At 40.3% G+C, this 27,848-nt stretch overlaps 2 protein-coding genes across 2 annotated transcripts; both read right to left on the bottom strand.

Moving 5' to 3' along the window:
* Window positions 1-832: 832 nt before the first annotated feature.
* rhoab (ras homolog gene family, member Ab) lies at window positions 833-14,672 on the bottom strand. The gene is made up of 5 exons (XM_018675123.2): window positions 14,515-14,672; window positions 7,371-7,528; window positions 5,411-5,531; window positions 4,127-4,257; window positions 833-3,752 (listed from the first exon to the last, which is right to left on the bottom strand). The coding sequence occupies exons 2-5, from the start codon at window positions 7,524-7,526 to the stop codon at window positions 3,579-3,581; spliced, it is 582 nt and encodes a 193-aa protein (XP_018530639.1). The 5' UTR covers window positions 7,527-7,528; window positions 14,515-14,672; the 3' UTR covers window positions 833-3,578.
* Window positions 14,673-16,280: 1,608 nt separating this feature from the next.
* On the bottom strand, window positions 16,281-27,176 carry tmem115 (transmembrane protein 115). The gene is made up of 3 exons (XM_018675124.2): window positions 25,671-27,176; window positions 22,798-23,162; window positions 16,281-20,935 (listed from the first exon to the last, which is right to left on the bottom strand). The coding sequence occupies exons 1-3, from the start codon at window positions 26,160-26,162 to the stop codon at window positions 20,626-20,628; spliced, it is 1,167 nt and encodes a 388-aa protein (XP_018530640.1). The 5' UTR covers window positions 26,163-27,176; the 3' UTR covers window positions 16,281-20,625.
* Window positions 27,177-27,848: the final 672 nt, after the last annotated feature.

Raw genomic sequence — 27,848 nt, 5'->3', positions numbered from 1 at the left:
ATGGTGTGTTTACTCGCAACTTAGATTTTCCAGACAACGTCACTTCTCTCAAAAGTTACAAAGTCTCACTTGTGGTCTTGAAAGCGGCAGCAGTCCTTCTCAGTAATACTAGTGGAGGTGTCACTGTGCAAGTTGGTCCTGGTTTATGATCAGATGAAACTCTGTGTGGGAGTCTCATCCAATCAATAAGGTCTGCGGTGGGATTTTTATTGTAGCAATCAACCATTGCTCTGCACCAGGATGATTTAAAACCCATGATGCTACATGCATCACTTATAAATTGGTATCTGTATTTATAGCTATATCGTGTTGAACAGAACCCATCATCTGTGAATGAGCTAGAAGTGGGTTTGGGATTTGGTGGTGTGGCTTTAGGATGTGAAGAGAACACTGACTAAAATGCAGCTGACAAATGATTACATTAAGGGAAGAAAGGGAGTGTTAAGATGGTCACATTTCCAATTTGTTGCATTTACAAGATGTGCAAAACATAAACACGGGTCAAGAACCTGAATTAAGTTTCTAGAACTTATGTTTTGTAATTAACTCATCTGTCAGATAAACAATATGCACAGGAGATAATTATTTCTGAAAGAGAGTGATCCCTTTGTGTCTCTCAAATAATTTCTCTGTCCTTCCTCTCAGGTGTTTTTTTTTGTGTCAGTTAATTTGTTACTTGTATCATGGTCAGTCCAACGTCTGAGGGAGGACTGCAAACCACCAGTTGATAAAATCACTCGTCCATCACTCCATTCATATTACATGTGTATTGACTGAACTTAAGAGCTCGTCCCCACCCTCCCTCCTGAGACCATAATGAATAGAAGCTGGGTGTTATAGAAAGTAATTTATTACACAAACCAAAGCTAGTTTACAAATACAGTTTCCAGTCCTGTGCATGTGTATAGTCTAGTATGAACAAACCCACATATTTCATATTTACAGACTTTGCATACAGCTTGGTTTTCCTGTTCCTTTGTTTTACATCACTACTTCAGCATCCAAAATTAGGATTTAAAAATACAATAAAAACTAGAAATAAAAATGATTTGTACAGATAAGGAGACATGAGTTGTTTTTTTTTCCTTTTGTCTTTTCAGCCAAGTGAGTGTTCAAAACAAACAAACAGAAAAAGAGCCAGCACACGTGGTCCTAGTGACGCTATAGACAGGCAGCCCGGGGCCAGCCTTTCTCCTGACTGCCTAACAACAGCATTTGGCAGGGATGATTGACGGGTCGTTACAACCAATTGTAAATCATCAGAAAACTTCAGGTAAAGCACAAAAGAAGAATAAACTAAAGCAACAACACATAAGCAGACCCCTAGTCTTCCACCTCCTATTTTTAAATACTGATACAACATATTTATGACTTTTTTTAAAGCAGGAAATAAAGTATAAAAACAACAACACAAAACTAGGTTTCTGGAGCAGGCTCCTCCCTGTAGGCCAGGAAGAAGAACAGGAGGGTACAACACTGTCGAGAGAGGCTCAATCCGGCAGTAAAACACACAGAAAAGTCAGGGAAGGCTGGTGGCTCATAAATCCCAAATACGAATGGCCACCCTCTCCGTTTCTAAAATAAAAGACCTTAAAAAATTCCCCGAAATGAAGGTTTTCCAACACACAGCAGCAGGTGGTTGTTGCTCTGTTTGTTAGTGATGTAGATTATCTACTGACTGCTCAACCTGACAATTCTGGTATTTCCACGCACAGTATTCTGGATAAAAAGGTCAAGTCACATGTGTCATGTTTGTCTTTGTAAGTTCAACTGCTGCAGCATTATGTCAGGTAGCAACAGTTAACCAGTAAAAGGCAGACATGTAACTGATGGAGAACAGGGTAAATCCCAGGCAACTTTTTCACCTAAAATATGAAATAGCTGTTTCTTGTACATTTGACCTTTATACATGCCAACACACAAAAAAATTAATAGTCGTTCATCCCAAATAAGGAGATCAGTGGTGTGCATGTAAACACAATACTCTCCTCTCCTTGTTCTTTGTCCTGGTCTAAAACCAGGGGAAGATGAGCACCAGCAGTCAGCTATGTGGAACAGAAAGGGATGGGAGCCGAGCCATGGGCGTAAGTTTGCTCAGGTTGTACTATGCAGGGGCAGGAAGCTACCTTTGTCATCCAGTGGGACCACAATTCACCTGCCACTTCCACTGATTCAGTCAAAAGAATTTATTGAATGTTAAAGAACCTTGAAGTGAGAGCTGATCACCTCCTAAAGTAGACAATGCAGTAAAGATTCACACCAGCATGTGGACAATTTTATGTCCAGCCCTGGCACTGAGGGTTGCACTACTGCTCCTGTGGAGGTGAGTAAACTTTACACTTCCCTCTACGGCACTACAGCGGTAAGATGCCTAGTACTTAAAGCAGCAACTAAATACAGGTGCTAATTAGAGCCAAGTCGCTTTAATTTAAAACCAGTGCAGAGGGCAATTTTCTTTCAAAGTGTATGCTAGCTGCAGTTCATCTGCAAATAACAGAACATTCACTATTAGGCAATTGTAACAGATAATCTCAGTAAGAGTAGGGCTCAATGCGTTTGTCACTGAGAGTCTGTAAGAACAGGATTAGCCAGTGAGAGACTAAATGGCACTGAGCTGGACATGTGAGCATGTAGCTCCACGCCTCCAACACACAAGACCTGAGCACCTGACAGCACATGACCACTTGTTTAATATCATGGATATAACAACTCTCTCAGGCCGAATTTCACAAGAGAATCTTTTTGGTTCTTGAATTGCGCTGCAAGCTATCCAGCCTCAAACCTGTTTAAAACATCACTTTGAGGAGCACCTGCATAATACAGTTTACTGGTGATTTGTCTACCTTTGGAGCTGCTAACTACAGCATATAACAAGTAAGCTGAATGTACAAAACTATGAGTTTTTCTCTGGTTTAATGTGTGGTATAGTCATAGTCACACCAACATACTGTGCTTCACTCTTCCCATCCCTTTGTCTGCTTCACTCCACACCTCTCTGGTCCTAATTCCAGGTATGAACACCTGGGGATAAATAATCCATTGATGGCCGTACAGTGGTACTCTTCTGTGCTCGTTTTTCCGCTATTCATCTGTAAACCCTCCTAAACATTTTTTGTTGTCCTTACTGAACACAAGTCACTGGAACATCCCATAATTCACTAGCACCTTTATCAGTTTTACCAGTTAGCTAGATTTTTAGAAAGGACCAGGGTCTCCTAATGTTCGTTATCAGTGTAAGTGGCTTGTGAGACTTGACAAGGCTGGTGTAAATTTCCCACCTTGATGGTAAACCCACAGGTAAAGAGCCCAATGGTTTACAGCGGTAGTCATTTACTGTGCTCCCTCGTCCCCCATCCATCCATCCATCCATCCACTCACCCACCCCTGTCAATCAAAGCTTCCCAAACCCAAGTCCCAGGGTAAATTTAGTCCAACAAACAGCCATTTTACAGCGGTAGTAGTTTACTGCTTTTCCTCCCCTCCCTCCCTTTCCCATCTAGTAAGCCCTCAGTCCCTCCCGAGCCCTAGCCCCGTGTACAGTAGCCCAGGGTGAAAACAGTCCAAATATGTCGGCCATTTTACAGCAGTACACATTTATTGCTCTTCTTTCCGCGGCGGGCCTGCAGTGCTGCCCTGGTGGCCATCTCAAACACCTCCCGCACACCGTCCTTGGTCTTAGCAGAACACTCCATGTAACCGAATGCTGCAATTCGTCCGGCCATGTCCCGGCCCTCCTCTGACTTAACTGGCTCCTATTGGACAAAGAGAAAACCAAGAATTTGATACCAGCCAATAAACACTACAGTGATCTTTACTCATTTTACTAACTGCTCTGTATCTCAGTTATCAATAAAAGGCATAGTTGAGCAGGGTGAAAAGGTACTTTTATCTTGATGCATGCATGAAATGCTAGACGGTAATACTATAAGGTGGCATTTCATGCCCATCTGTGTGTATTTTTTCTTACAAATAAACAATGTGATCCTCTTTTAATGCCTCATGGACAAGCCTAAGAATACCAAAATGAATGCTTCACCTTGACAAACGTGAATGCGATTGGTCACAACATGGTCACAAGACATGGATAAACAATGATTTAACCCAAGCAAAAGAAGAATTCAGGCACCTGCTTCATCTTGGCCAGCTCTCGGCGTGTGTGCTCATCATTGCGCAGGTCTTTCTTGTTTCCTACCAGGATGATGGGAACGTTGGGACAGAAGTGTTTAACTTCTGGGGTCCACTTCTCTGGAATGTTTTCTGTGAAGGAATGAAAAGATCAAAAATCACTGGCCAAACACCTACATTTTGTGTGTATGTGTATTTTGTGTGTATGTATATTCATAGGTTACTTTGGTTGTCAGACAAAAATTCAGTGCAAGACCCATTACAAGACAAGAGTTAAAACTTGACTATATTTACATTTTCAGCTGTGCGATTAACCTGTCTGATGGCAGATGACTGCAGCTGAAGGAAACAGTGACAGAACTATTGAACCAGTATTTACATACTTTCCAGTGCTATGTGTACTTTGCTAAGTATGTTTTTGCTTGTGATAGACATATCACAAGCAAAAAAAAAAAAACAAAAAAAAAAACAGGAAATGCTAATAACTAAATAAATATTAATTAAAATTAATGCTGCTAAAATTTCCTCTTCTTATAACTGAAAAAACAGAAATTGACAATAGGACTATTGCATAAAAGCTATTTGATGGCACAGCAATAATTGTTCTCTTTAAATTAATTAACACTTAAATCACAGGATGCAAGCATTTTGATTAGTTTAACAAAGTAATTAAATTTAAAATGTGAGTCACTGCAGAGATAATTCTGCTTTGGAAGAGAAGAACAAAAGCACAAGTAAGAACCTCCTTATCTCCACTGAGCATCACTGTCTTACTTGGTCAGCAGAAATGCTGCTTTTAACAGAAGTGTTTGAAGAATGGTCATGTAAAACAACTATAAATGTCAAACTTCAGCACAATAATCCTTTGTTTTATTATAACTGTAACTTCCTCTCATTTAATTCTGTTTAATTAATGTGAGGCACTTCAATTACCCGCAGCTTTTATCGCCTTAATTTATGAAAAGCCATTTCCATATGATCAGGGAAGTGCTGTTAATAATTATTATGAGATAAAAGGCATGTGTTGTAGTTTTATAGCATGGCCACACGCCATTGCATGACAAATGATTTGTGTTAGTGTGTGTTGGTGTGTATCAGAAAATGTAAGCAGTTCCCCTGCAAGTGTTCACAACAGGATGAACACACCATCTACAGGACCCATAAATAACTTCTTATGAAAACGGAAGGATGGGGGAGTGCATAGGAAGGACAGAGATGTGGTATTTTATGGGTTGCATGAATGCTCGTGGGTGTGCATTTGTCCGTCTGTGTGGTTTGTACTCACCCAAGCTGTCAGGGCTGTCTATGGAGAAGCACATGAGGATGACGTCAGTGTCTGGATAGGAGAGAGGTCTCAGCCTGTCATAGTCCTCCTGACCCGCTGTGTCCCAGAGAGCCAACTCCACCTGACACGCACACAGACAGACATTGAGAGTAAAGAGGGCAGGGAGAGTAGGGAGAAAAGAGGAATGAGAAAGAAGTGGATGAAAAAAGGGAGGGAGAGAAGTTAATAAACCATGTCCAATCCTCAACATAACTTTCACGCTGAAGCCAGCAAGTAATTGAGATAATAAACAAAGACCTCAGCCGACCTCATCCTGACCAGGAAGGACAGATTCTTATTCCTCAAAAATAAATTAGTGCATCATAATAACAAAAGGGTTAAAGAGTATAAAAGAGTATAAAATGGAAAGAAAAGAATTAAACATAATACATTTCAGGTTGAGTATTTCTTTAATGCTGGTAAAATGTTTAATGTTTTGGCAACCTTAAAGCAGCCCTATTTTATGACAAGATTTTCTTTTAATTATTCACATTTAAATATAACTGAAAACAAATACCACTACAATCAGAGTTCTAAACATACAGCTGAATTTTAAACTTGGTTAGTTCTTGACCTGAAAAGTCTCCATGTAGTAGGTTCCCTTCATTCATAAATACCAGAGCTAGCATCATCAGACAGTGTGGGCCATGATTCTGACAGTTAACATTGTAAGGATCTAAATTCAAGCCCACCCAAAAAGTACAACTACGTTATCAATTTATGTAACAACAACTTTGGGATCATTCATGTTTATCTATATATTTATCTTTATTTTTATATTTTAAATCATTTGTCAAACTAGCAACATGAAAAAGCCCAACCACTGTATTTTTGTTAAATTTTAGCCTGTTTACCCTTCATTTAAATTAAGATTATTACACACACAACACACGCCAGTTTTTAAAGGAAAATACTAGTGGTCACTGCAAATCAACATCTATTGTTGATGGCACTTAACTGGCATATTGGCTCAGTGACAGTACAGAATGTGGCAGTAACATATAAAGACTCTGACCAGACTGCACAGCTAATCAGGGAAAGGAAACCAGATCAAGACACTTGAAAAAGTGTGACACTTGATGAGAAGCAGCTCGAGTCGTCCTCAGCAGCACAGAGGGTTAGAGATCAACCAGCCAATAAAGACTCAATGTCCCAGAATCCCATTAACCTAGAATGAGGTCAGGATGTGTGGATTTGTAACTGATGAGTTGGGCTGGGTGCTGCAGTTATCCAGAGCAACATACATACAGTACACATCATGAAGTTTAACTTTTTATCCTTCTGATATCTGACTTACTGTGGAATTTTATAGGGTTGTGCATTAAACATGGCCCTGTAATGTGCTGATTCTCTCAATGTGTCCATTGCATGTGAACACATTGTTAGAAAACTCAAAGGTGGTTAATGGTTAATTTGAGTTAGCACAGCAATTGCCTGTATTTTAGCTAAAACACAGACTCATACACCTAGAAATATTTTGACAATTAATGTGAACGCCTGTGACTAAGCTCAACCACAGCAATTGTTAGAAAAAAAAAGCAGATGACTGCAGCAGTGTGAGGGGAGATGTGGAAATGGAGCAGTACAGTTTTATCAACACTTGCTCACTTGGCCCTGAAGGTAGAATTAAAGTGTTGAGCATGATTAAGCACCCAGGGAACAAAATTAGCCCTGATACCCACACAAAAGCCACTGCAGAGACTAGAAGAGGAAGGGATGTGTTGTGACAGGTAGGAAATCCAAGTAGCTCTCTCAATTGTGTTAGGAAAAGGGTTCTGTGGATTTTTGTTCATTTATTTAAAATATTTGTTCACAAAGCAATTCAGGTTTGGATCAATACATCTACCCAGAGGCACCAATCTGACATGACATTAAACAGGAAAGACTGATAGTAGGGACAGAATCACTGTAATTTTCTCACCTGTTTGCTATCCACTTCAATGTCAGCAACATAGTTCTCAAACACAGTGGGGACGTAGACCTCAGGGAACTGGTCCTTGCTGAAGACAATCAGAAGGCAGGTCTTCCCACAAGCTCCATCCCCCACTATCACCAACTTCTTACGGATGGCGGCCATCCCTGGAGGAGGACACAGCGGGGAGGTAAAGGTTATAATCAAGGAGCCACAGGGAAAGCATGAAATACAGTGGAATCAGAAATGCAAATACCACAGCATTTGACTATCCAAAGCCACCCAGATGTGTGATTGTGTGGGGACATGCATAACAAACCATCCTGTGAAACCAGCATTCAATCAATTTAGCCATACCGACAAAAGAAATAAGGAAAGTCACATGCGCCATGTGTTGCATGAAAGCAAGAGTGTGTATTGAGCAGTGATGCATAGTGCAAGTGCACCATGCAACACTTTATCTGACACATTTCACCACATACTGGAAAGCAGTGGTTGTCAACCTGAGGTTCAGAGCCTCTCAGAGGTTGAGATGACTGATGGAATCAAAAAAAATTTCCAGGGTTAAAATGTAGAGGTCTTCATAGTAGTGGTTCATGCTTTTCGCTGAAATAAGGAGGACTTACAAATCATGAGGCTTATTCAATAAGTGTACAAGTGTCCTGACAAGGGCAGGAAACACTTTGTACTTGAGGGCAAGTCAGTTAAAAAGCCTAAGCTGAAATCACACGTTATGTAAAAGATTAATTGACAGGCTTAAGAGACACAGCTAGTTCAATATAAATGTTCCACATCAAGACCAGTATCAATGTGAAATTAGTCAAATACCAATACTGTAAAATTTCCAAGCTACAATTGTCTTGTGTTGGTGCATGTGTTCGTGTAGTATGTAGTATGTGCTTAGCCAACATCAGGATAAAAAGCGGACAGAGTGCAACTGGAGAAGGGTGCGGTGTTCTCATGTTGACTTCTGAACATACAGAAGTCAACATGAAGGCGTCATCATGGCACAGCACAAGATGTGAGCTACCAGGAAGTGCACTTTGGCCTTGGTTCCAGTAATTCATGACAGTAAAAGACCCAACAGACAGTGTGGGTGTGAGAGAAGAGAAGCTTGCCAAACTGACTTAAGGGAAGTTGGGGCAAACGAGTGACATGCAGACTCGTGTCATTGGCTGAAAACAGCATGGATCTCTCCGTATTGGGAAATGATATCCACCAGAGAGTCACAAACACAGGAAATGCGTGAAAATGTTGAGGATTTTCTACTGAATTGGACCAACAACATTACATTAGTTAACATTTTAACAACAACAGAGCATGGCCAGAACACAAAACAGGAAACGTCAATTTCCCTTCATACATGAACAGGAAGTGGGTCCAAAAAGCTCTAGTTGTTGGGTATGTAAATGCAGGAACAACCACTATATTCACCAAGCACAGATCAAACCACCTTATAAGCAACACAACTTTCAGACTAACACAGTACATGTACTGTGTACTTACTAACTGGACAAGGACAGCAGGACCTCACATACAGAGGGTAATAAATCATATCACTGAATGGTTATTTCCTCCCTGATCCGAGAAGGTGCAGCACTGTGCAGTGTCAATCACATTTCTCTGCCTTGCTGTCTCCATCAAAGAGTCAGCTGAAGGTGTTGTGGAGAGCAAACTCCCTGACACCTCTCCTGTTCTTTCTTAATCCATCAGAGAAGCCAATTCCATTCTTTCTAGAGCTGTAGATCAGAGATTTGATTTCTTCGGAGCAAGGATTGGGTTTACCTGAGTTGTTTTTGGGTCTGTTTCATTGAGTAATGAAATAACTTAATTGTTGGCATATGCATTTTTTAATGACTGTACTGCAAAAATGTGTTTCCATCTTGAATAGGCCTTGCATAATAAGACTGTCTCTGGCACAAACCAGTCTGTCTTCCTTCCTCTTCAGTTTTTTGTTGTTTTATTTTTTGTGAATACAGCAGTTTGTGTTTGACTGGCATTTTCAGCTACTGTACACTGTGTGCTGCCTACATATTCTTTAGCTTCCAGCTGTGTATTTAGTCCATTTCTGATCAAAAGCTGGCCTTCTTCTAAACCACTGCACATTTGGACACACTTCCCTCAGTAACGTTCCCAAATAAGACACCTGCTGTGGCCCACTGGGCACACTAGTCGCATTCACATGTTAAAGTGTGACAACTCAATGGGCTGACTGAAATACAGACAAAAGTACCTTCACAATTCTTGTCTGTTACTGCTCCCTAATAAAATTGTCTTTCAAGTTCAGCCTTTTGTTGCCTCCAGTCCCATTAGTTTCTGACCCTGAAATGCACCACAGGCTGTGTGGTGCTGTGATCATCCTATAAATGGTAGATGAATACTCTAAGTAGGACAGCAGTGTCAAAAAAGATTACACCATTCCCTCTATGACTCAAGGAAAAAAGAAAAGACAAAAATGGGGGCAGCTTTAGCCTAGAGGTGGGTGATAGTCAATGTTTGCAATGTTTGACCAGCTGGTATAATGGCAATAACAATGTACCCTTGTTTCAACAAATGCTGCCCAGGTGCCTGTAAGCAAGTCATTAGAGCCACTAATTGTTCCTTTAGAGCTGCTTAACAGGCAACAAGAGTCTTGAGACTGGTAGTAACACAAAACAGCTTCTGGGTATCAATGTCAGAGGCAGGAAAGACATTTCCATATTAAGAAAGATGCAGGAAACCACTTTGCAGGGACATATATATATATATATATATATATATATATATATATATATATATATATATATATATAGCATGAGAGGAAAAATGTGCCTAAAAGGGCAACAACGGGAAAATCACCATTAGCTGTGAAAAATGTTATGTCTGAACTTGTTTCACAAAAGCAGGGACGCACGCCATAATGAACCAAAGCACAAACTCTGATGCAAATGTAACGGTGGTAGGACAATAAATAGTGAAATGGTCAACAAGTGAGCAAACCAAGGCAGGATAAATTCACACTGATTCACTGCTCTTTAGTAGCTACCCCATTTCAACCACTGGACTTTTGTTTCCAGGAAATGTCAATTAATATGTGTAGCAGGACCCACTGTATTACAACAAAACTACATAACAATTACATCAATAATGACAACACATGGTCCATAAAGACCTTCTTCCACACGATCAGCAGTATCAGAGAACATGTTCATGATCTTTTTAGACAAATATTGGTTTAAAAAAAAAAAATCACTGTCAATCATCTCCAAGCTTGAAGATTGTCTTTTTTTCTTTGCCATATTGCCAACAAGCCTTATACATGCCAACTCTGAGATTAGTATGTAAATTACTGGCTCAGCACTAAATGCACCCATGAAAAGGGAATACAAAAATTTGGATAAAAATTGGTTGGGTTTGTGTAGTTTTTGATGCATGGGAAATTTAAATATGGGTGATAATCAGAAACCATGAGCTTCATCTACATGGTACCAACCTCACACGTCACCATCTTGGGCTGTTGCTAATGCGTTAGTCATATCTGCCAGACACTTTGGCAAACAGCCAGCATGGATTTCATAGTCTCACTAAAATTGAACAGGCTTATAAAGCATTTTAAGTAGTGCATGTATGAAGTGATGAAAGTGACCTAACAATTACAGCCTGTGGACAACCACAAATTATGGCTGACTTCCAAACCATCTTCTTTTAGGGCGTGGATTCAAATGTTAATGTATGTCAAGGATAGACATGGCTGGTTATGCAAGCTATGATGGTGGCCACAGTAACAACAAATTGAGTGCATGTGAGGTGTACACCCCTAATCAATTATAATCCTGCTAGATAATAAGGACCAGGCTACATTTGCCACGAACAAACCACTAGATGAAATTAAAAGAGACAGACAAACAACGGATAAAGTGAGAGACGGGGATAACCCCAACAGGATCGAATTACCAGAGAGGGACAGCAACAGAGCACACTCCTGTGATAAACACCATCAGTGAAAATAGCGGGGGGGGGGGGTGACTGGCAGCAGGGAGAGACCTTCTTGTCAATTTTGTGATTCACTTCAGCTGATTTTCCCAAAAGGAATATTTGATCTTCGCTTCACACACACTGAACTAGCACTAACTGTGCTCCTTTTGAAAAACGGATGCTCCTCCAATACTGCCTAGCTAGTTAACTAAATAAGCCAAACAGTTTTTCTAACAAAGACGACACTCAATAAGTCTTGTCTTTCAATTGAGCCTCCACGTTTACAATGGAGTAGTGACCAGCATGATGAATCAAACTGTCATCTGATCAAATTCAAACAGACAATATTTTTGACAGCAGGCTTACAAGTCAAACCCACTCATGTGTCCACACGCTTGTGATTAATCCAGTGATAAATGAAACACTATTCATTTTGCATTGTTTTGTCATATGACACAGTTTTTAGTTCATTATTAAAGCGGTTACTGTGTGTGTGCTTTATGATTCATCGGCTTGTCCTTTAGAAAACCCCACACAGGCAACAGCTACATCTAAAGCCTTTGTGTTTCTGCCAGGAAATACCCCATGCAGTCTTCAGGGTGGGAGATTAGCCTCTGGTTAATGATGGTTAACTGACTGCCGGCTGATGAATATTTCGGTTTCAGACAGAAACTTGGCAGGTGTTTCTCCTCTGCCACCTAACATGCATTTCTGTGGGCAGTGAAATTTTGAATAAATCCATTATTGTGAAAGGAACAGAAATGAATTGCTCTTTACCACTGTGTGCAGCACACACATTATGAAAAAATAATTACTATAAAAATATGTCCCTTGTGAAGGCTGGCAACTGATTAGCTGTTGGCTAAATGCAACAATCTGTCTCACCTACACACTGTAAATGGCAGCTACAGCCTGCATGTGCTTACGAACATATCATGGATGCTGAATTAATGAGTCAACCAGACTGATCATTTTGCTTAATTGAAGCACTGGCTCTTCTGCCCTGAACACACATTTCCACCAAGATCTAGTCAGACCACAAGTGTAATAGCTAGTGCCAAAATTGAAGTCTCAACTAAACAGATCCTTGTTAATCAACACAATCATTTGATAAGACTATATTCTGAGACTCTAATCCATATAATCAAAAATAAAAAGAGTTAATTAAGTATACTGTTCAGAATATGATGAGCAGCTAATCTACAGGAAAACACAGCTAATACAATTACTGATAAATATTTTAAATGATCTGTTTGGAGAAAGCACACAAAGTACTGCTAGGACACAACAAAATTACCTTTTCAAATGGATTAAAGGACGCTCACTTTCACAATTAAACAAACTACTGCTATTAAACAAAGCACCTCTTTAGCACAAACCCCTGGAGGTAAAAAAACAAAACAAACAAATTTAAAAAAACACAGAACAACAAAAAAAATTATTTAATACACTCACTAGATAATTACAACCAACCATTCAAATCCTAGTCAGCCACAAGCTTGTTTCATCACAGTGACTGACATTTATATGTATTGGGAATAAGCCGATGATCATTAGAAGGTTTTTGGCTAAATTAAATCAATTGGGCATTAAATGAAATTGGGTTTCCATCAGCCAAAGTCACCTACCTGCCATTACAGTGGAGAAGAGGATTTGATGTCAGTTAACAGCTTCAAGGGTGACAGTGTTTAAAACCTGCAAAACCTGCCTCACACCCTCTCCTCCATTAGCAGCTGCAACAGTATTTGATGGACCGATGGACTATATGCTATTCCTGAGGATTTTCTACACTGACAAGTGTAATAAAATAATTAAAACTAAGTATAAAAAGATTTAACAGAATCTTTGTTCAAGAATATTAAATCAGGAATTATATGCATCTGTTTGCTCAAGTCTGCTTGCAAAAAATCATCCAGGTGTAGATGTCATGTCTTGACACTGTGCTACGAGTTTAGATAACATCTTAATTTTTACTAATCAATGTTAAGAGTAGTCTTTCCTTTTCTGACACAGTACAATTTTCTCAATGTCAGTCAGAGAAAAATGAACAAGAAAAATCTGCCAGCTTGACAGTCATTTATAATACTAATACTTTCCCCAGGATCTTGCTACGTCTCCAACTTTGCTTTACTATTGTGCGAAACCACAAACTGTCTCACACATGATAATATCACATCATTAATGACCCGTTATCAATGCTGACAGCCCCAGGTGGTCCAATATCTTGCGGTTACATGGCCGGCTAGAAAACGGGGTGGTGCTTGGTGTGGTCTACTAGATACCGTAGCCAGCACACAGAAAAAGTTGTGTGTCTTGCCTGAGAGAACCCCCAATGTTTAGTCAAACATTGTTTTTAAACCAGCTAGCCACTGGGTGGGTCACCAGAAAGATGGCGTCATCACAGAGGCAACAGATGGCTAGTGTGTCCGCAGTGGAAGAATGGGTGGGTGGCCCCGATCCGAACTAGACACCGAACGAGACCCGCACATACTAAACACATGACTTAACAGTGGCAATGACTGTTAATAACAGAACCTCATATTAGAAAAGCATAAAACTTAAAATCCCCTGCAAACTAGAGACAGTGTGCCTCAATGTCACGGACACGTTTCAAACCCCACAAAACGACGGAAAATACGTATCGGCGTTAAAACAAAGTGTACTGGTGGTTTATTTAATCTTTACAGTCTTCAGCATATTAACAGAAAATCACCATTTCACATCTACCACTAGCAGCCAATCATGAAGTATCGCTGAGTCGTTAAGAAGCCGCCTGATCAGCCGAGTCGAGGCAAGTCGGGAAAAGAGCTTCATTGTTTGGCTACGGCTGGCTCGTCAATCTAGGCCAGTCTTTGCAGTCCATTTTACAGGCATTACTTAAGTTACCTCAGTTTACCAACAGCCCTCGGTAGAATCTGGTCGTGGTGTTTCGGTCAGAAGAGTTCCTGTACTCAGAATACAGCAGTTTTCTCCTCGGCATAACTGTGAGGCAAGTGCGGAAGCGGCATTGAGACTGAGGTCGGTTAGAGGAAAAGCTAACTTGGCTACCGTTAGCTAACCCCGCTAGCTTTTAGCTTCGCTAGCACGGCCTTTCAAAGCTCCGGACAACTTTTAAAAAATAACCCTGTCCACTTTTGAACTGAGTAATACGAGAAAGGTAGCCCTTCACAATCGTCGGGTATTCAAGAAAGTAGTTTACCTGCAGTTTATGTGGCTAGCAGTCGGATTTTTCGGTGTTTCCCAGGTCAGTGCTGGTTTGCCGACCAGTCGAGTCACTCGGTGCTTCCTCCCGTCTCAGTCTGATACAATGAATTATTTCACGTGAGCGCGCAGCCTGGGTTTGTAGTTTGTAGCTGGGGGGAGGGGTGACGGCTACGAGCCTGAGAGCCACACCTGCGCGGGCACGACGCGTATGAATAGTGACTGTGGGTTTAACTGTCTCATCATCTGAATGGAAGTCTGTAACAGTAGTGCAATTACGTCGACTCTTAAACACTGTCGTTTTTCAGACGTGACATTTTCATGACAGTTTCACAAGCTTAACGTCAATGTGCGCTTATTTTAAACGACAGAAGAGTCTGTTTTTAACCTGCTAAAACTGAACTTTGCAGTGCAACGAGTTTATAATTACAGGTGATCTAAATTACTGTTTCTTAAACTAGTAACTGGGATTTAAAATGAGTATTTACTTTTATCTCAAGTACCACTGGTGTTAATTAACCAATTTTAGCTTTTGACCTAGCAAATGATAACCACAATTTAATGGGCACTGCAATGGTCCGGTTTAAAGTAAATGCTGGGGATATGTCCCCACAGAGATATAGAGAGCTTTGAGCCAAATCTATTGTTCCCCCAATTAGAGCTAATTGAGCTCAGTCCATTTTTGTCAGCACTGAAGCTGTAACTTTGTTTCATTGCAGTTGCCTCAGCCATAAGTCAACAGTCCAGTGTTAGTCTGTACTTATTACGCCATCTGGCGGTCAGTTTAGGTAACTTACCAAATTAAGAGAACTAAAGGACGAACCATGTTATCAATTCTAAATTAAGTAAACTCAATAGAGACAGCGGTCGAGATTAACAAGTACAGAAAGTTGGAATAGGATGAAAGGTACTCCATGAGTACTGTGATTGAGTAGTTGAAACTTACATAGAAACAGTACCAATACTCAATATAACACAATGTCTCGCTCAGCAGGTGGACTTTGCCCACTTGCCACAGATCTGCAATTTTAAAATTTCCTTTTTCCTGAGCTCTTTAAGAATTTCTCAGGCATGTCGGTGAAAAGCTGAGTTTGAAAGTTCACGCTTTACAAAACAAACGTTCAATGTAACTGAGTAGCTTTTCAATGTTTTTGAGTTTATTGTATAATTGATGAGACAAGTCCAATCTTCAGTTTTTAAACTTGTATTGTAGTGAATTACGTTTGGAAATGTTAAATGGAGCAGAGAGAAGCAATTAGAGTAGCCTACTGTTTTGCCATTATGGAGTGATGTGAGGCGGATATTTCATTTAAATTTGGATTATTTCAAAGTTAATTTCTCTCATAGAATCGGTCACCATTTTGGACAGTATCAGTCATTTGCAGAGAATACTGGAGTCAATTTATACTTGAGTAGGATATTCTAATTCTCTTTCCAACCCTCTTAATTATAAATAGTTTTGTGTCATAGCATAATATGGTGGTACAACATGCTGTATGTTACAAAGATTAAGACGAAGGTCAAAAAGCAGCTATTTAGTAACCCCACCTGTGAGCATGTGTGTAAATCATCTTTTATGTATATATATATATATATATATATATATATATATATATATATATAAAAGATGATATATATATGTATGTATGTATATATATATATGCGCATATCAGTATGCATGTTTTTACAAAAATACAGGACATGGTAGTACACTCATTAATATCTTAATATCACAACAGTAATGCAGCAAGGACCGAAACATGGTTTAATTTCATACAATCATCTTTTATTTCATATAGAGATAAAGAAATATATCTGAAAACTAAAACAGAACAGTCTGTGGAACAGCCACAGTACAGAGAGAGAAAGACTGTCATTAGTATGAACAAGATCTGTTGGTGCAAAAGTAGGGACTCGAGGAAAATGAAAGTAGTGAAAAATATTTTTTTTAAATGAAAAAAAAGGACAAAAACAAATCTGTAATCTGTCTTTCATCTTAGGGCAAGAAAACAGCTTTCATCTATGGACACTGGTGTCACTCCATACACCCTGCACATTTTACCCATTAGACCAAAAAAAAAAAAAAAAACCTACCTGCCTGTGATAGTGGTGTAAAGGAAAAAAACACTTACGAACCGTGCATGTCACCAAATGCAATGACAGCAATTGCCACATGTTCATTGGCCATTGTAGTTCCAGGCCACTGCAATGTAATAACCATAGACTGCTTGTGAACAGCACTGACATCATTCATTTTCCTCACCTGAAGCTCTTCCACTTTGTCTACACCAACTGTACATTGGCATTATTCATACACTTAATATGTGACTGCATTCCTGTCTTTTCTGTTCAGCCTGAACAAAATGGGAATACAGAGAACTAAAGCGGACAGGAGGACAGGAATGGAGAGTGGAGGATTGGCTGAGAGTCAGATTAGCCAGGCTGAGTCTAAAACCTCAGACTGCCAACTACAGCGTTCCTATGCCTTTTCACAGATCAAATTACACAACTTGACCATATTACACAACTTCACAGTTATCTGCAGGCATCCATGATAGAATGTGTTTTGCTGCATTGCTGATATTTACTGTGTGATGCAAGCTGAGTTGTGCCAGCAGCTAAGCAAAAAAAAAAAAAAAAAAAAACATCAGGCCATTTCCAGAGTATCTAGCACATAAAACATATGAGAATGACAATATAAGACTGTGACTGCACTGTTACTACCAGTAATTACTCTATTTATAGGTTTGTTTTAACACTTCTCCATTTTTACTGTGAATACTTTTGATGGTAGAAAGCAGTTTGAGATTTCAGATATTTGAATATAGCTCCACACTGTAGATGGATCTGAATCAGCTCTGGTCTGAAAGACACGTCTCTCATCCCTATGTCCATCCAGGTACATAATATCATTCATTCATATTTAATTAAAAGAATGGCCCCACTCATCCTACGTAAACCTCTGCATGCCAAAATAAGAGCACAGTGAAATGAGGAGAAAGGACAGGAAACACAGGATAGAACACACAGTTTCATCACACTAATATGGCTTATCACTTCCCTTAAACAACACGTTTCCATCAGGTAAAAAGCGACTGTTTATCATTGCTTGGGTGAAAGTCTCAGAGTTAAAACAAAAACACTACATATGAATCTGAATTTGCACTGCTTGATAATGTTTTAATCTGTCACATGCTGCTAGATTAGAACATAAGCATGGTGGAGTCCAGGGGGACAAATGAGAGCCACTGTAAATTATAATAGACTGGTGATATCTATAAGGCAGGGTCAATGTTTTCTCAGGAGCACATTCTACTACACTAGTGACATGACAGAAGCCCGGACATTATTTCAGGGTCCACGGCTTCATACATTGTGCCATATAGCACTATTTCTGCATTTGTCAAATATTAAACCACCCAATTCTGTGATGTTCTCAGTTCATACTATTACATGTGTCAGCCAAGTTCATCTCCAGACACTGAGACTGAGTCTGCTGAACTGATCAGGAATCAGTCTAAGTGCAGTTTTTGACAAATTCCAATATTTCCCAGATGATGTTTATGAAATGGTTGTTAACTTTACTCTGTGCTCAGATTTCTGTGGACCGCTTAAACATTTTTTTTACAGTATTCTAGATGCAGGATATTGTTGTTGGCTGTCTCTACAGCTCTACCTTGTCCAATGTGAACTATCACTTTATTTTTGCCAATTACAGCCTAGGTGGAGGTAAAGTTGTGTTGATGTTAAAGCGATTCCTGCTGGTTAAAGATGGAGGGCATGAAGGTCATAAATAACCTGCTGTGTCTTTTGTTACATTTGATTTGATGTGATGATTTTGGTCATTTGCTTTTTGGTTTGATGCATGCTCACTAAAACAGTGGGGAAATAAAATGATCAGTAAGGCCACTCCAATATTATTTTTCACAAAACAGACATCAGAATATTAAATAGGAAAAACAGAACTACTATAAATTTGACTTAAACGTGTAACAGTATATTCCTTTATGTCATCCACACATGTCCCCATGTTCTCTGAGCTTTTCAGGTCTGTGTATGGAACCTGCTGTGGTAATGACTAATATGACTAATCAGCAGTGACCATCAATCAGCTCTGTTTTAGTCTCAGAAACATTACAGGCATTGCCTGCCTACAAAGACACAACAGTTATCAGACCAGGGACAATGTGCAGCCTAATTTACTGAGCTTGTTTTCCCACAACAACTGTCAAAGATTTAAGAGACATTTAAATGGTGAGGGGTGATGCTGACGTCACCTTCAAAACCATTAAATATGAGCAGCTGAGGTTCATGGTTCACTCTCTAAACTACTTGGGCATTTTCAATTAACTTGGAGACATTTTCAACCTTGTGATCACAAGCTCACACAAAATAATGTTTCTGTTTGTCATCACTGTGATCGCAGCCTCTGAAATAATTTATTGTTTGCAATTGACTTTAATCAACAGGGAACGCTGGGAAATTGGGAATTTACTGATTTGATTTTTGCCATAATAGAATGTGACATCTACAGTGATGGTGGTCTAAAAAATGATTGAATCACTGACCTTTTGGTCTGTATAGAATTTATAAAACATTTTAGATTAAACAATTTAGCTGCTCCTAGAAACTTATTCTGTGATTTTGGAAATGAAAGATGTTACAAATGCAAAGGATGTGACTGGGAAACCTGAACCCTACTGATCAATGCAGACATCCTCTGTCTCTGAAGTAATTTATCCTCATGAGTCAGTGTCTGACACGTCATAGCTGCATCCTCTGAATCTGCAACTCACAATCATTGTAATTCAAATTCCTAAAAATACCTGCACACTCTGTGTATACCCAAGCAAGGCTAATCTCTGCACTTCTCCTGCACTTGATCACTCCTCTGCATTTGTAATGTTGCCAAATGACTAATACAAGCATGACATACCACTTCTCTGTATCTATATTCAACTGAATAGCTATTGCTAATTCTTGTATCACTTCAGATCCCAGAATGTGGAAAATGTAAAAGGCTGCAGGATGGTGTTCCAGGATTGGGCCTGAAACTCACCTAAAAATATAACAAACATATAACTCGTAAAACAAGAAGAATCATAATCATCATCAACAGATCTGTGTAGCGCCATTAACATGTTTTGTTAGTGCATGGAAACAAAGTTTGTTTGTTTTTTTGATTTTGTATAGAGATGTACAGACCCAGAAGAAAAAATAAGAATACAGAATTGTTCTCCAATGAGCAACAATCTGGGGAACAGAAAAAAAAAAGAATACACAGTCCATTTCTCTTCCTGCTGTTCCGGAGAGACACGAGGTGGCAAATGAACCTGGTCTGGGAAATTCTTTCACCTGGCACATCCTGGAGTTTTATATCATAGTTCATCAGCAGGTCAGACCTGCAGCAGCTTCTTTCCTCTGGTCCAGCAGTTGGTGCTGAGCACTTGCTTTTCATACTTCCTCACACCCAGTTACATACTTGGAACCAATAAACCAAAAACTAATGTCACTTGCAGCCAATTTTTTAGCGCTCATCCAACTGGTGCGCATAGAGTCGGCCTTTCATCGGGAACCAAGAATTCAGCATGAGTCTCTGTCTTTGATGGCTTTCTTGTAGCAGGCAATCAGAGAACAATTATGGCTGCTCTGAAAATGACTTAAGAAAAGAATATTGTACACCCATTTTGTTATTTATTTAGAAACCAAGAGAAGGAGACACATGAAGCAGTGAACAGAGCTCTGCAAGTTGGGATTGAGTCCAGACAAGACAGAATTTCTGGTTGACTTTCGTTGTATGCAGAAAGAAAGAGAAGAACTATAGTGTCCAATTTGCCCAACTACACGGAGGATTTACAACCAAAATGTCTGAACTGAAAGCACTGTACAGTTACCACCCCTTTGGGCTTCACGATGACATTGACAGAGTGTTTGTGAGCGCACGGTTGTGTGTATGAACTGGTCAAAGATGTCGTGTGTGTTGGTGTGTGAGTGTATGCCTAATCACTGTCACCGAACATATTAGTGTACTAGCCAGAGGCGCTGAATGCTAGTACTTGCCAGTGACACCGAACAGAGCGTGCGTATCTGTACACGTGCGTTCTATTTGTTACGATCTAGAAGGTGCATCCTCGAAGCTGATAATGCTGGATTCTGGGTGTTGTGTTCCGCCTGTGGATGGCGCTCCGACGCTCTGCGACATTGAGGATGAGGAGGTGGAGGTGAGGGAGGCGCCGACAGGACCTCCTGCTGGTCTCAACGAGGAGGAGGAGGAGGGATCACGTCCACCTGGGAGGAGCGGCTGTGTGTCAGTTCTGACCTCGTCCTCGTCGTCATCTTCCTCGTCGTCCATGCTGGGCCAGGCAGACTGGTCCTCCACGCGCTTTAAACGCTCGTTCAGAGCTTTGAGGGCCAGTTGTCTGGGGGTGGGGAGAAGAGAGATATTCATCATTTATACCAGAGAGAAGTACAGCTGCGTAACTTTCGATTGTGTCTGTAGATGTAATCTGATGTTTCCATAGCATCACTGTGCCTTAATAAATGTATGTAAGAAAATGACTTGTCCTTAGTACACCTGGACAAATTCCTCTCTGATACAATCACTGGTATCATTTTGTAACTCAGGTAATCTATAAAGAGATACATGGGTTTCTTGTAGAAACAAGTTGTGGAGCACAGCACTATGAGCCCCAACGATTGAAAAAGACACCCCTTTACTTTAAATTACATAATCAAGTATTACACCTCAAATCCAGCTGTTTGTTTGCCACATGTTAATGTTCATTTTTTGTGGAATAAACACTGTCAGAGCACTGATCAGAGATTCAGATGATGGGACACGTTATTAAGCGACTGGATTGGCATATCTGTTCCTAAAGAAATGGATGTGACATGCTTGACACAGCTTGAACATGGTGTAAATGTTTCACGTGATCTGTAATGCTAATTGTGTAATAATATTTCCTCATGAAAGGTATGCAACAAATTAGTTGAATCCAGTGAAACAATACTCCATTTCACTGATACAGTCCTTTAATACTGGCAATCAGGGAGATGAACAGACAATTTATACAATGAATGATATAATCTTTGGAGTGAAAAACATAATTTGTTGATTAAATCTCCCACTTATTCTGGAAAAGTGCCAGTTACTTTTAAAATCATTACCATAAGTCTTATTTCGCTTTCAACAGACAGCAGACCTCTTAATCACCAGCTAATCAAAATAAAGCATTCAACTGGGGCCTTAGTTTCATTCACATGACAGCCATGTTTGACTTGTCATACTGGAAAAAGGAAATGCTGAACATAAGACAAGTAGTGATGCAGACTGGAAGATAATGAAACCCAATAAGTAGGAAAAAAGTAACCGCACTAGTTTGATGTAACTTAGTAACTGAGAAGCTTTCTTGGATGGAAGTTGGAAAACAAATGCTCTTTAATAAGCTTCCAATGATAAAGTATAAAGCTATTTTTTCACACAATTAGCACTGAGATCCAAAAAAAAGTAACATGACCTGTTGACAATTACAGGATCACACGTCTGTCTGTGTTTGAGCTATGACATGTACCTGTAACTGAACCTGTGTGACAGCTTTAATGTGTGAGTGTCAGACACTGGAACAGGAGGAAAAATAATCCCTGACAGCTTGAAAGTAGGAGTTAGTGAGTGTGTGAAAGAGTATGAGTGTTGAGCTAAGGCATGGCGATGTGTGAACTGTTTGAAGAGTATGGCTGAGAGAGAGAGCACCGAGGCTCAGCGATCATTCCCTGAGTCAACAAAACTAAAAAAAAAAAAAAAAAACACACACAGCACTGTGTCTGTGTCTCCTCTCTGACTTGTGTATTTATCGTCTTATTGACTACTAAGGGTGTGTGTGTGTGTGAATGTGTACATTTATCTTTTACACTTCTGGATTACCCAATATGGGTTGGTAATATTGCTGATTAAAGTCACGTCATCTGTGGGAAAGCTCTGGAATAGCTACTAAATGGACCTTGTAGTGAAACAGTTGTCTCAGTTGCTGTTTCTAAGGTCAATAATGAACTTTATCCCTCAATGATCTTCATAATGTTTAAATTCAGGAATTATGATGTGCTAAAATCTAACGTATGCAGTATTCTTCCAGAGTATTATAGTTAGGGTGAAAAAGCAGTATTTAGACCGTTTCTTTCAATGGAATGAGAGCAAGCGAGATATTTAATGATAAGGCACATCAATATATCAGACCAAAATTAGCATCAGATCAGCGTGTTTAATTCCTTCTACAATCTGACTCACCTCCTCCTCTCGGCATCCTGCGGGTCCGTGCCTGGGAGGCTGATAGTGATGGAAGAGGGTGCCCCCACGTCGTATCTCTTCACCATCTTCCTGCATACCTTCATCTTCACCAGAGCCGAGTGGACCAGCCCTGCCAGCAGCCCCACGGCTGGCTGCAGTGCCTCAGGGAAGAAACTTGCGAAGGCAAAGTGGTCTGACATGTCCCCGCGGCCCCGGCTGTGCCTCTGGTAGAAGCGCAGGTAGACCCAACCGGACAGGGCGCCGTAGCTGTACGCAGCCAGCGGGGCAGAGCTGTCAAGCAGCCCAGAGAGACGCAGTAAGGCCAGGAGGAGGAGGACCAAAGCCGGTGCTGCTTTGAGTCTCACCTGAGATGGGAGCAGGAGACAAGATTATAGCTCTTTTGAGCAAAAATAATCAGGCAAAGGGGCAGATACCAGTTTGCCTACTGACCACCGCAGCTGCCAGTTCCCACATTCACTCAAGTCAGCTTGATTCAGGAATGGGAACACCAAACAATAGCTGATTACATGCAAGGGTGGCAGGCAGGAGTCACTGTGAACATTACAATCATTTTGATGAACATTTTCTAACCTGCTCAGCTGAGGGAGACTGAGTGAGTTTTATATAAACTCATAAAAAAAGCACAAAAACTAAAGCTAATGCTGAGTGGCCTGCTAGTTGAGACACATTAGGAATGTGTAGCTAATGCTTTAGCAAAAAAATAAATAAAAAAATAAAATTGTGTACACTCCTCTGCAGAGAAGCATCAGATTAAACCTTAAAATGTAAATTAACAGGTCACACTGAAGTCCATATTCGGAAGAGAATCATATGCCTAAACCAGAGAATGAAGGCACAGCACTCAACAGCTACACCACGGGCTTATATGGCTTCGATAAGATGGCACGATCTCTGTATTTGTAATAATTTGACTGTCCAATGAGAGTGTGCGGTCACAAAATAATTATCGTACCATGCCACCATAATAAAAACTAAACAGAGAAATTACTATTTGAATGGACTGAGTAAACAAACAAACAAAAACAAATGTAATCCCTCTGTGGAACAGGTAAATAACAATACAAAGAGAGATCTCCAATACAAATCCTGAAGGAATTGTACACAAAAATTAACCCTAACCCTAACCCATTAGCAAATTTTGTTGTTGTTGTTGTTCATTCTACTAAAGGTGTTGATTCAACTTTTTCTTTCATGTAGTGAATGTAGTTTGTAGTTTTGTTAAGCCAGTAGTATATCCTGTTAAAAGTATTTCAAGTAAATCCAACCAACCTGCAGTAAACAGACATTAAGAAATAGAAAAAAATTAAACTGTGGCATGTGCAAATGTTTGGGCACCTTACAAAGTCAGTACATTGTAACCCCCCTCCCTTTGGCAGATATCAGAACTTGCAAACACTTTTTGTAGCAAATAAGTGTCTATTCTTAATGTATGACTTCACAGCCACTCTTGCTGCACATCACGTCTAATGTGTGGGATATTTTTAGGCTGTTCTTGCACACATGTTTAAAAAAGTGATGTGATGAAAGAAAAAAGCAAAGTGATTGAAATGAAGTGATGCTCAGGTCAGGACGGAGTGTGAGGATCGTTCAACAACAACTTCGTTAACAACTTCAGCTTGTGTAGATAAAGCTCATGGAGGAATCTGAGGCCTGGATCCTCGGATCACTGTCCTGTTGTAGAAGCCAGCCTGGTTTCAGTTTCACTTTGACTGATGATCAGACACATGGTTCCAGAATTTGCTGATATTTAGTGGAATACATTCTTTTCTCTAGCCATGCAAGTTTCTTGTGCCACTGACTGACACAAACCCCCAAAGAATAATATTTTCACACCCATCCCCATGCTTAACAGTTGACAAAGTGTTCTTTTCATTAAATGCTTATGTTTTTCTCCAAACACACCTTCATAGCTAAAGAGCTTGATTCTAACTTCACCTGTCCATAGCACTTTTGTGACAAGGTTGCAGGATAAGATTTCCTTGTGATGACTCTTCCATGTCAACCCTTTACCACCACTCCTGTGTCACTTAAACCTTCCTGCAGCTCCTATGCAATCATAAGGGGTTGTTGCTTTGCCTTTCTGCTCAGCAGACGTTTAGTTTTATCTGAAAGTTTTCTTATCATCAGCTGATAATTCTTAAGAACAATGACAATACCTAATGAGTGAGTTAAGTACTAAGTAGTTAATGAAGTTCTTACAAGTAGAAGGATAACCAAACTTTTTCACATGCCACAATTACTGTTAAAGGTTTTTTTTTTTTAACATTTTATTAGTCCATGAAGTAAAAACATAACAGTGCATTAACATAGTGCATGCATATGGAAAATGTCTCTTTGCCACATGGTGTATGCTTACTTCTATACACACAAAAATGCAGAATTTGACCAGGGGTGTCCACACTGTTATATACAGCTGTATGTGTTCAGTGTTTTTTTTTTTTTTTACTGACTGAGGCAGGTTTATACAGATCAAAATGTAGTGTCAAGGCAGACTAGGCATCTAGCACTTTCCCTTCTTGTCCTCACTCTATGTGTTTACATAGTGAAAATCTATGTTAATTCAGACTAAAAGCAAAGCCAAATGCATTTTATTTTTATTTTTGACTGGGGGCATCATGGATGTGTGCTGGCCATAACCTGACACAGGTTTGTTTATGTACACATCTCAAGGGCTGGTGGTTAGGTTCCCAGTGCTGTTTACATTCCTGTTAAGGTTTATTCTCTGTTTAACTGTGCTGTCCCCCTCCTCCTCACTGGTATAAATGTCTAGCATTATTTACAGGCTCCAAAGAGGAGCATCAACCTTGCATCAGTGCAGAGCAGAAATGACTGCTGTTATTTGTTGTCCTCACCTGTGGCACTCTGAGCACTGTGGTATCCCCCATGGTCTGCTTCAACGCCACCAAGACACCTCCCAGGAACCCGGCCGCTCCGTGGACACGCACAGCAAACAGGAAGTCCAGGTCAAAGGTGGCTACATAGGTAAGGAGGTAGGAGAGGCCTGCCAGGAGGCCTGCAGACACATTAACCACTGCAAAAAAGATCAGGAGCTCCAGAGCGCCCCACAGAGGCTCCAACAGGCGCCCACAGGCCATAACTGTCCCAACATTGGCCGCCACACCCCAGACATGCTGCTCCACCACCCCGTGGGTCACCAGCGTCCACACCCAGAAGTTGGGTGGAAACAGATAGCCTGGGGTCACCCCCAGTGCGTATGGAGTGTCAACGGCCCATGACAATAGATAGAGGAGCACCACCACGGCACTTATAGTTTTTACCACCACACTGGTGCTGGCTAAGGCAGCCAGGAAGTGCTGTCGTGCCACCGGCAGGTAACGATTCATTGTGGTCTGTTATGAAGAAGATCCTTCTTGAGCAAATCAGCTCAAGCGAATGAAACAGTGGGTTGGTTGCTTCTGGTGCAGCCAGATAGTGGATGCTGATGTGAGATTAATAATGCCAAGCAGAACAGGTAACACCTGTGAGTCCTGACAGCATCAAACTCCACACCTCTCTGTGAGCCTTCATCCGGGACACTGTCTCTCAACTATGTAAATATATCTTTGGTAAAATCAACTCCGTACAGGTCTTTTCCTCCTGGTCAAGTCAAACTTTCTGTAACATTCAAAGAGTTAAGGACAGCGCAGACAAAGCAATTACGCTGATCCTTGCAATCCAACAAAGTAACAAACTTTGGGCTATAGTAGATAAGCCTGGAGATGTGATAACCTTAGCAAGGAGCCCTTTTGATCTAGCTGGCGAGCTAGCGACCTTCAGTCCGCGTAGACAGAAGCAGAACAGGCTTACAAATCACCCTCAGCTAACAGGCAGGTGGCAGACAATAAATATGCAAATCCTAACTGAAACAAATACACAAAAATGCCTACTTCATCAGGGGATCTCGACTGAGTTAGCTGGTAAACACAACAGAGCTAATGTTAGCTAGCTGTCAAACTGAAGTGGTCTTGATACGGTGATTTATACCCGCCACGAGAGGTTACGTCTACGTTTGATAGTAAGACAGAGCAGCTAGCGTCAGTAAAAACCTGGTCAGTGAAACAAAACCCACGGAGCTCCAGTCCTGGTCCTCTGCGTTCCCTCGGCCCGGTGTCTACCGGGGCTAGTCCGAGGATTCCCCGTAGTTAGCAACAGGCCTCCAAAACAATGTTAGAGACGTCTCTGACCCAGCGTCGATTGGCGTATAGCTCACAGATCTTCCACACTACCCCAGCTTCATTCGTTGATTTTATTGTGCTTCCGTATTTTTAGAGCAGGTCGCCGGAGAAAATTATATTGTCTTAGCAGGCACTCCTCCTCCCAGGAACAGCACTCAGCTACTGACCTGCGCTGTCTGCCACCGTCATCAACAATCGGTGAAAAAACGTCAAGTCACGTAACTTTCCAACACCAGAGCATGCTGGGAAACGAAGTTTTGACAGAGGACATGTGCAGTAGAAAATCCTCCACGTTGACAACAAAAAGTAAATTTAGCTAGGTTATTAGTATTTGGACTTCTAGAGCCCTGCAGTTGTCTCTGGGTTTGTAGCCTACTTATGTTCAATTAGCTTTAAACTTCCCCTGATTATTTAGATTTTCTTACGCTTACTGAAACTCCATTGTTTAGTTAACCATTTCAACCTTAGTAAAAGCATCATGAAAAGAGCCATTCTGCACAGTGAATATTTTTACTTTTAATACTTCATGCAAATTTTGCTGATAACTATGTACTTACGTACATTATAGTATACTCAAAGAATCTTAAAGAATATTAAAACGTCTAAAAATAAATAAATATTAGATAATGTATTATTTCTTTGTAATATTAGGTCACACATCTCCTTTAGTTTTGTTTTTTTAAGTCAGCATATATTTATACTAATATTATTGTTCAAGTGGGTAATTTGCAGTCTATATATGTTGCAATGGAGATAATGGATGGATGTATAGATGGATGTGGTAATTTGCACCTTTAATCCATAATGAAGCTGTGCCTTTCATGTTTCCATGGCAAAATGATACACTAATAACAA

Source organism: Lates calcarifer, linkage group LG6 (genome assembly GCF_001640805.2).
Source record: "Lates calcarifer isolate ASB-BC8 linkage group LG6, TLL_Latcal_v3, whole genome shotgun sequence".
Taxonomy (NCBI): domain Eukaryota; kingdom Metazoa; phylum Chordata; class Actinopteri; family Centropomidae; genus Lates; species Lates calcarifer.
This window is presented reverse-complemented; position numbering and strand designations above follow the sequence as displayed.

What these genes read in the sequence shown, in the direction of transcription:
- tmem115 (XM_018675124.2), bottom strand. Translation starts at nt 26,162, where the DNA reads ATGAATCGTTACCTGCCGGTGGCACGACAGCACTTCCTGGCTGCCTTA. An exon ending in CAGTGCTCAGAGTGCCACAG is followed by an intron (nt 23,163 to 25,670) that starts GTGAGGACAACA and finishes CTCCCATCTCAG; the next exon opens with GTGAGACTCAAAGCAGCACC. An exon ending in CAGGATGCCGAGAGGAGGAG is followed by an intron (nt 20,936 to 22,797) that starts GTGAGTCAGATT and finishes CCCCACCCCCAG; the next exon opens with ACAACTGGCCCTCAAAGCTC.
- rhoab (XM_018675123.2), bottom strand. Translation starts at nt 7,526, where the DNA reads ATGGCCGCCATCCGTAAGAAGTTGGTGATAGTGGGGGATGGAGCTTGT. An exon ending in TTGAAGTGGATAGCAAACAG is followed by an intron (nt 5,532 to 7,370) that starts GTGAGAAAATTA and finishes TGTGCGTGTCAG; the next exon opens with GTGGAGTTGGCTCTCTGGGA. An exon ending in AGACAGCCCTGACAGCTTGG is followed by an intron (nt 4,258 to 5,410) that starts GTGAGTACAAAC and finishes ATTCCTTCACAG; the next exon opens with AAAACATTCCAGAGAAGTGG.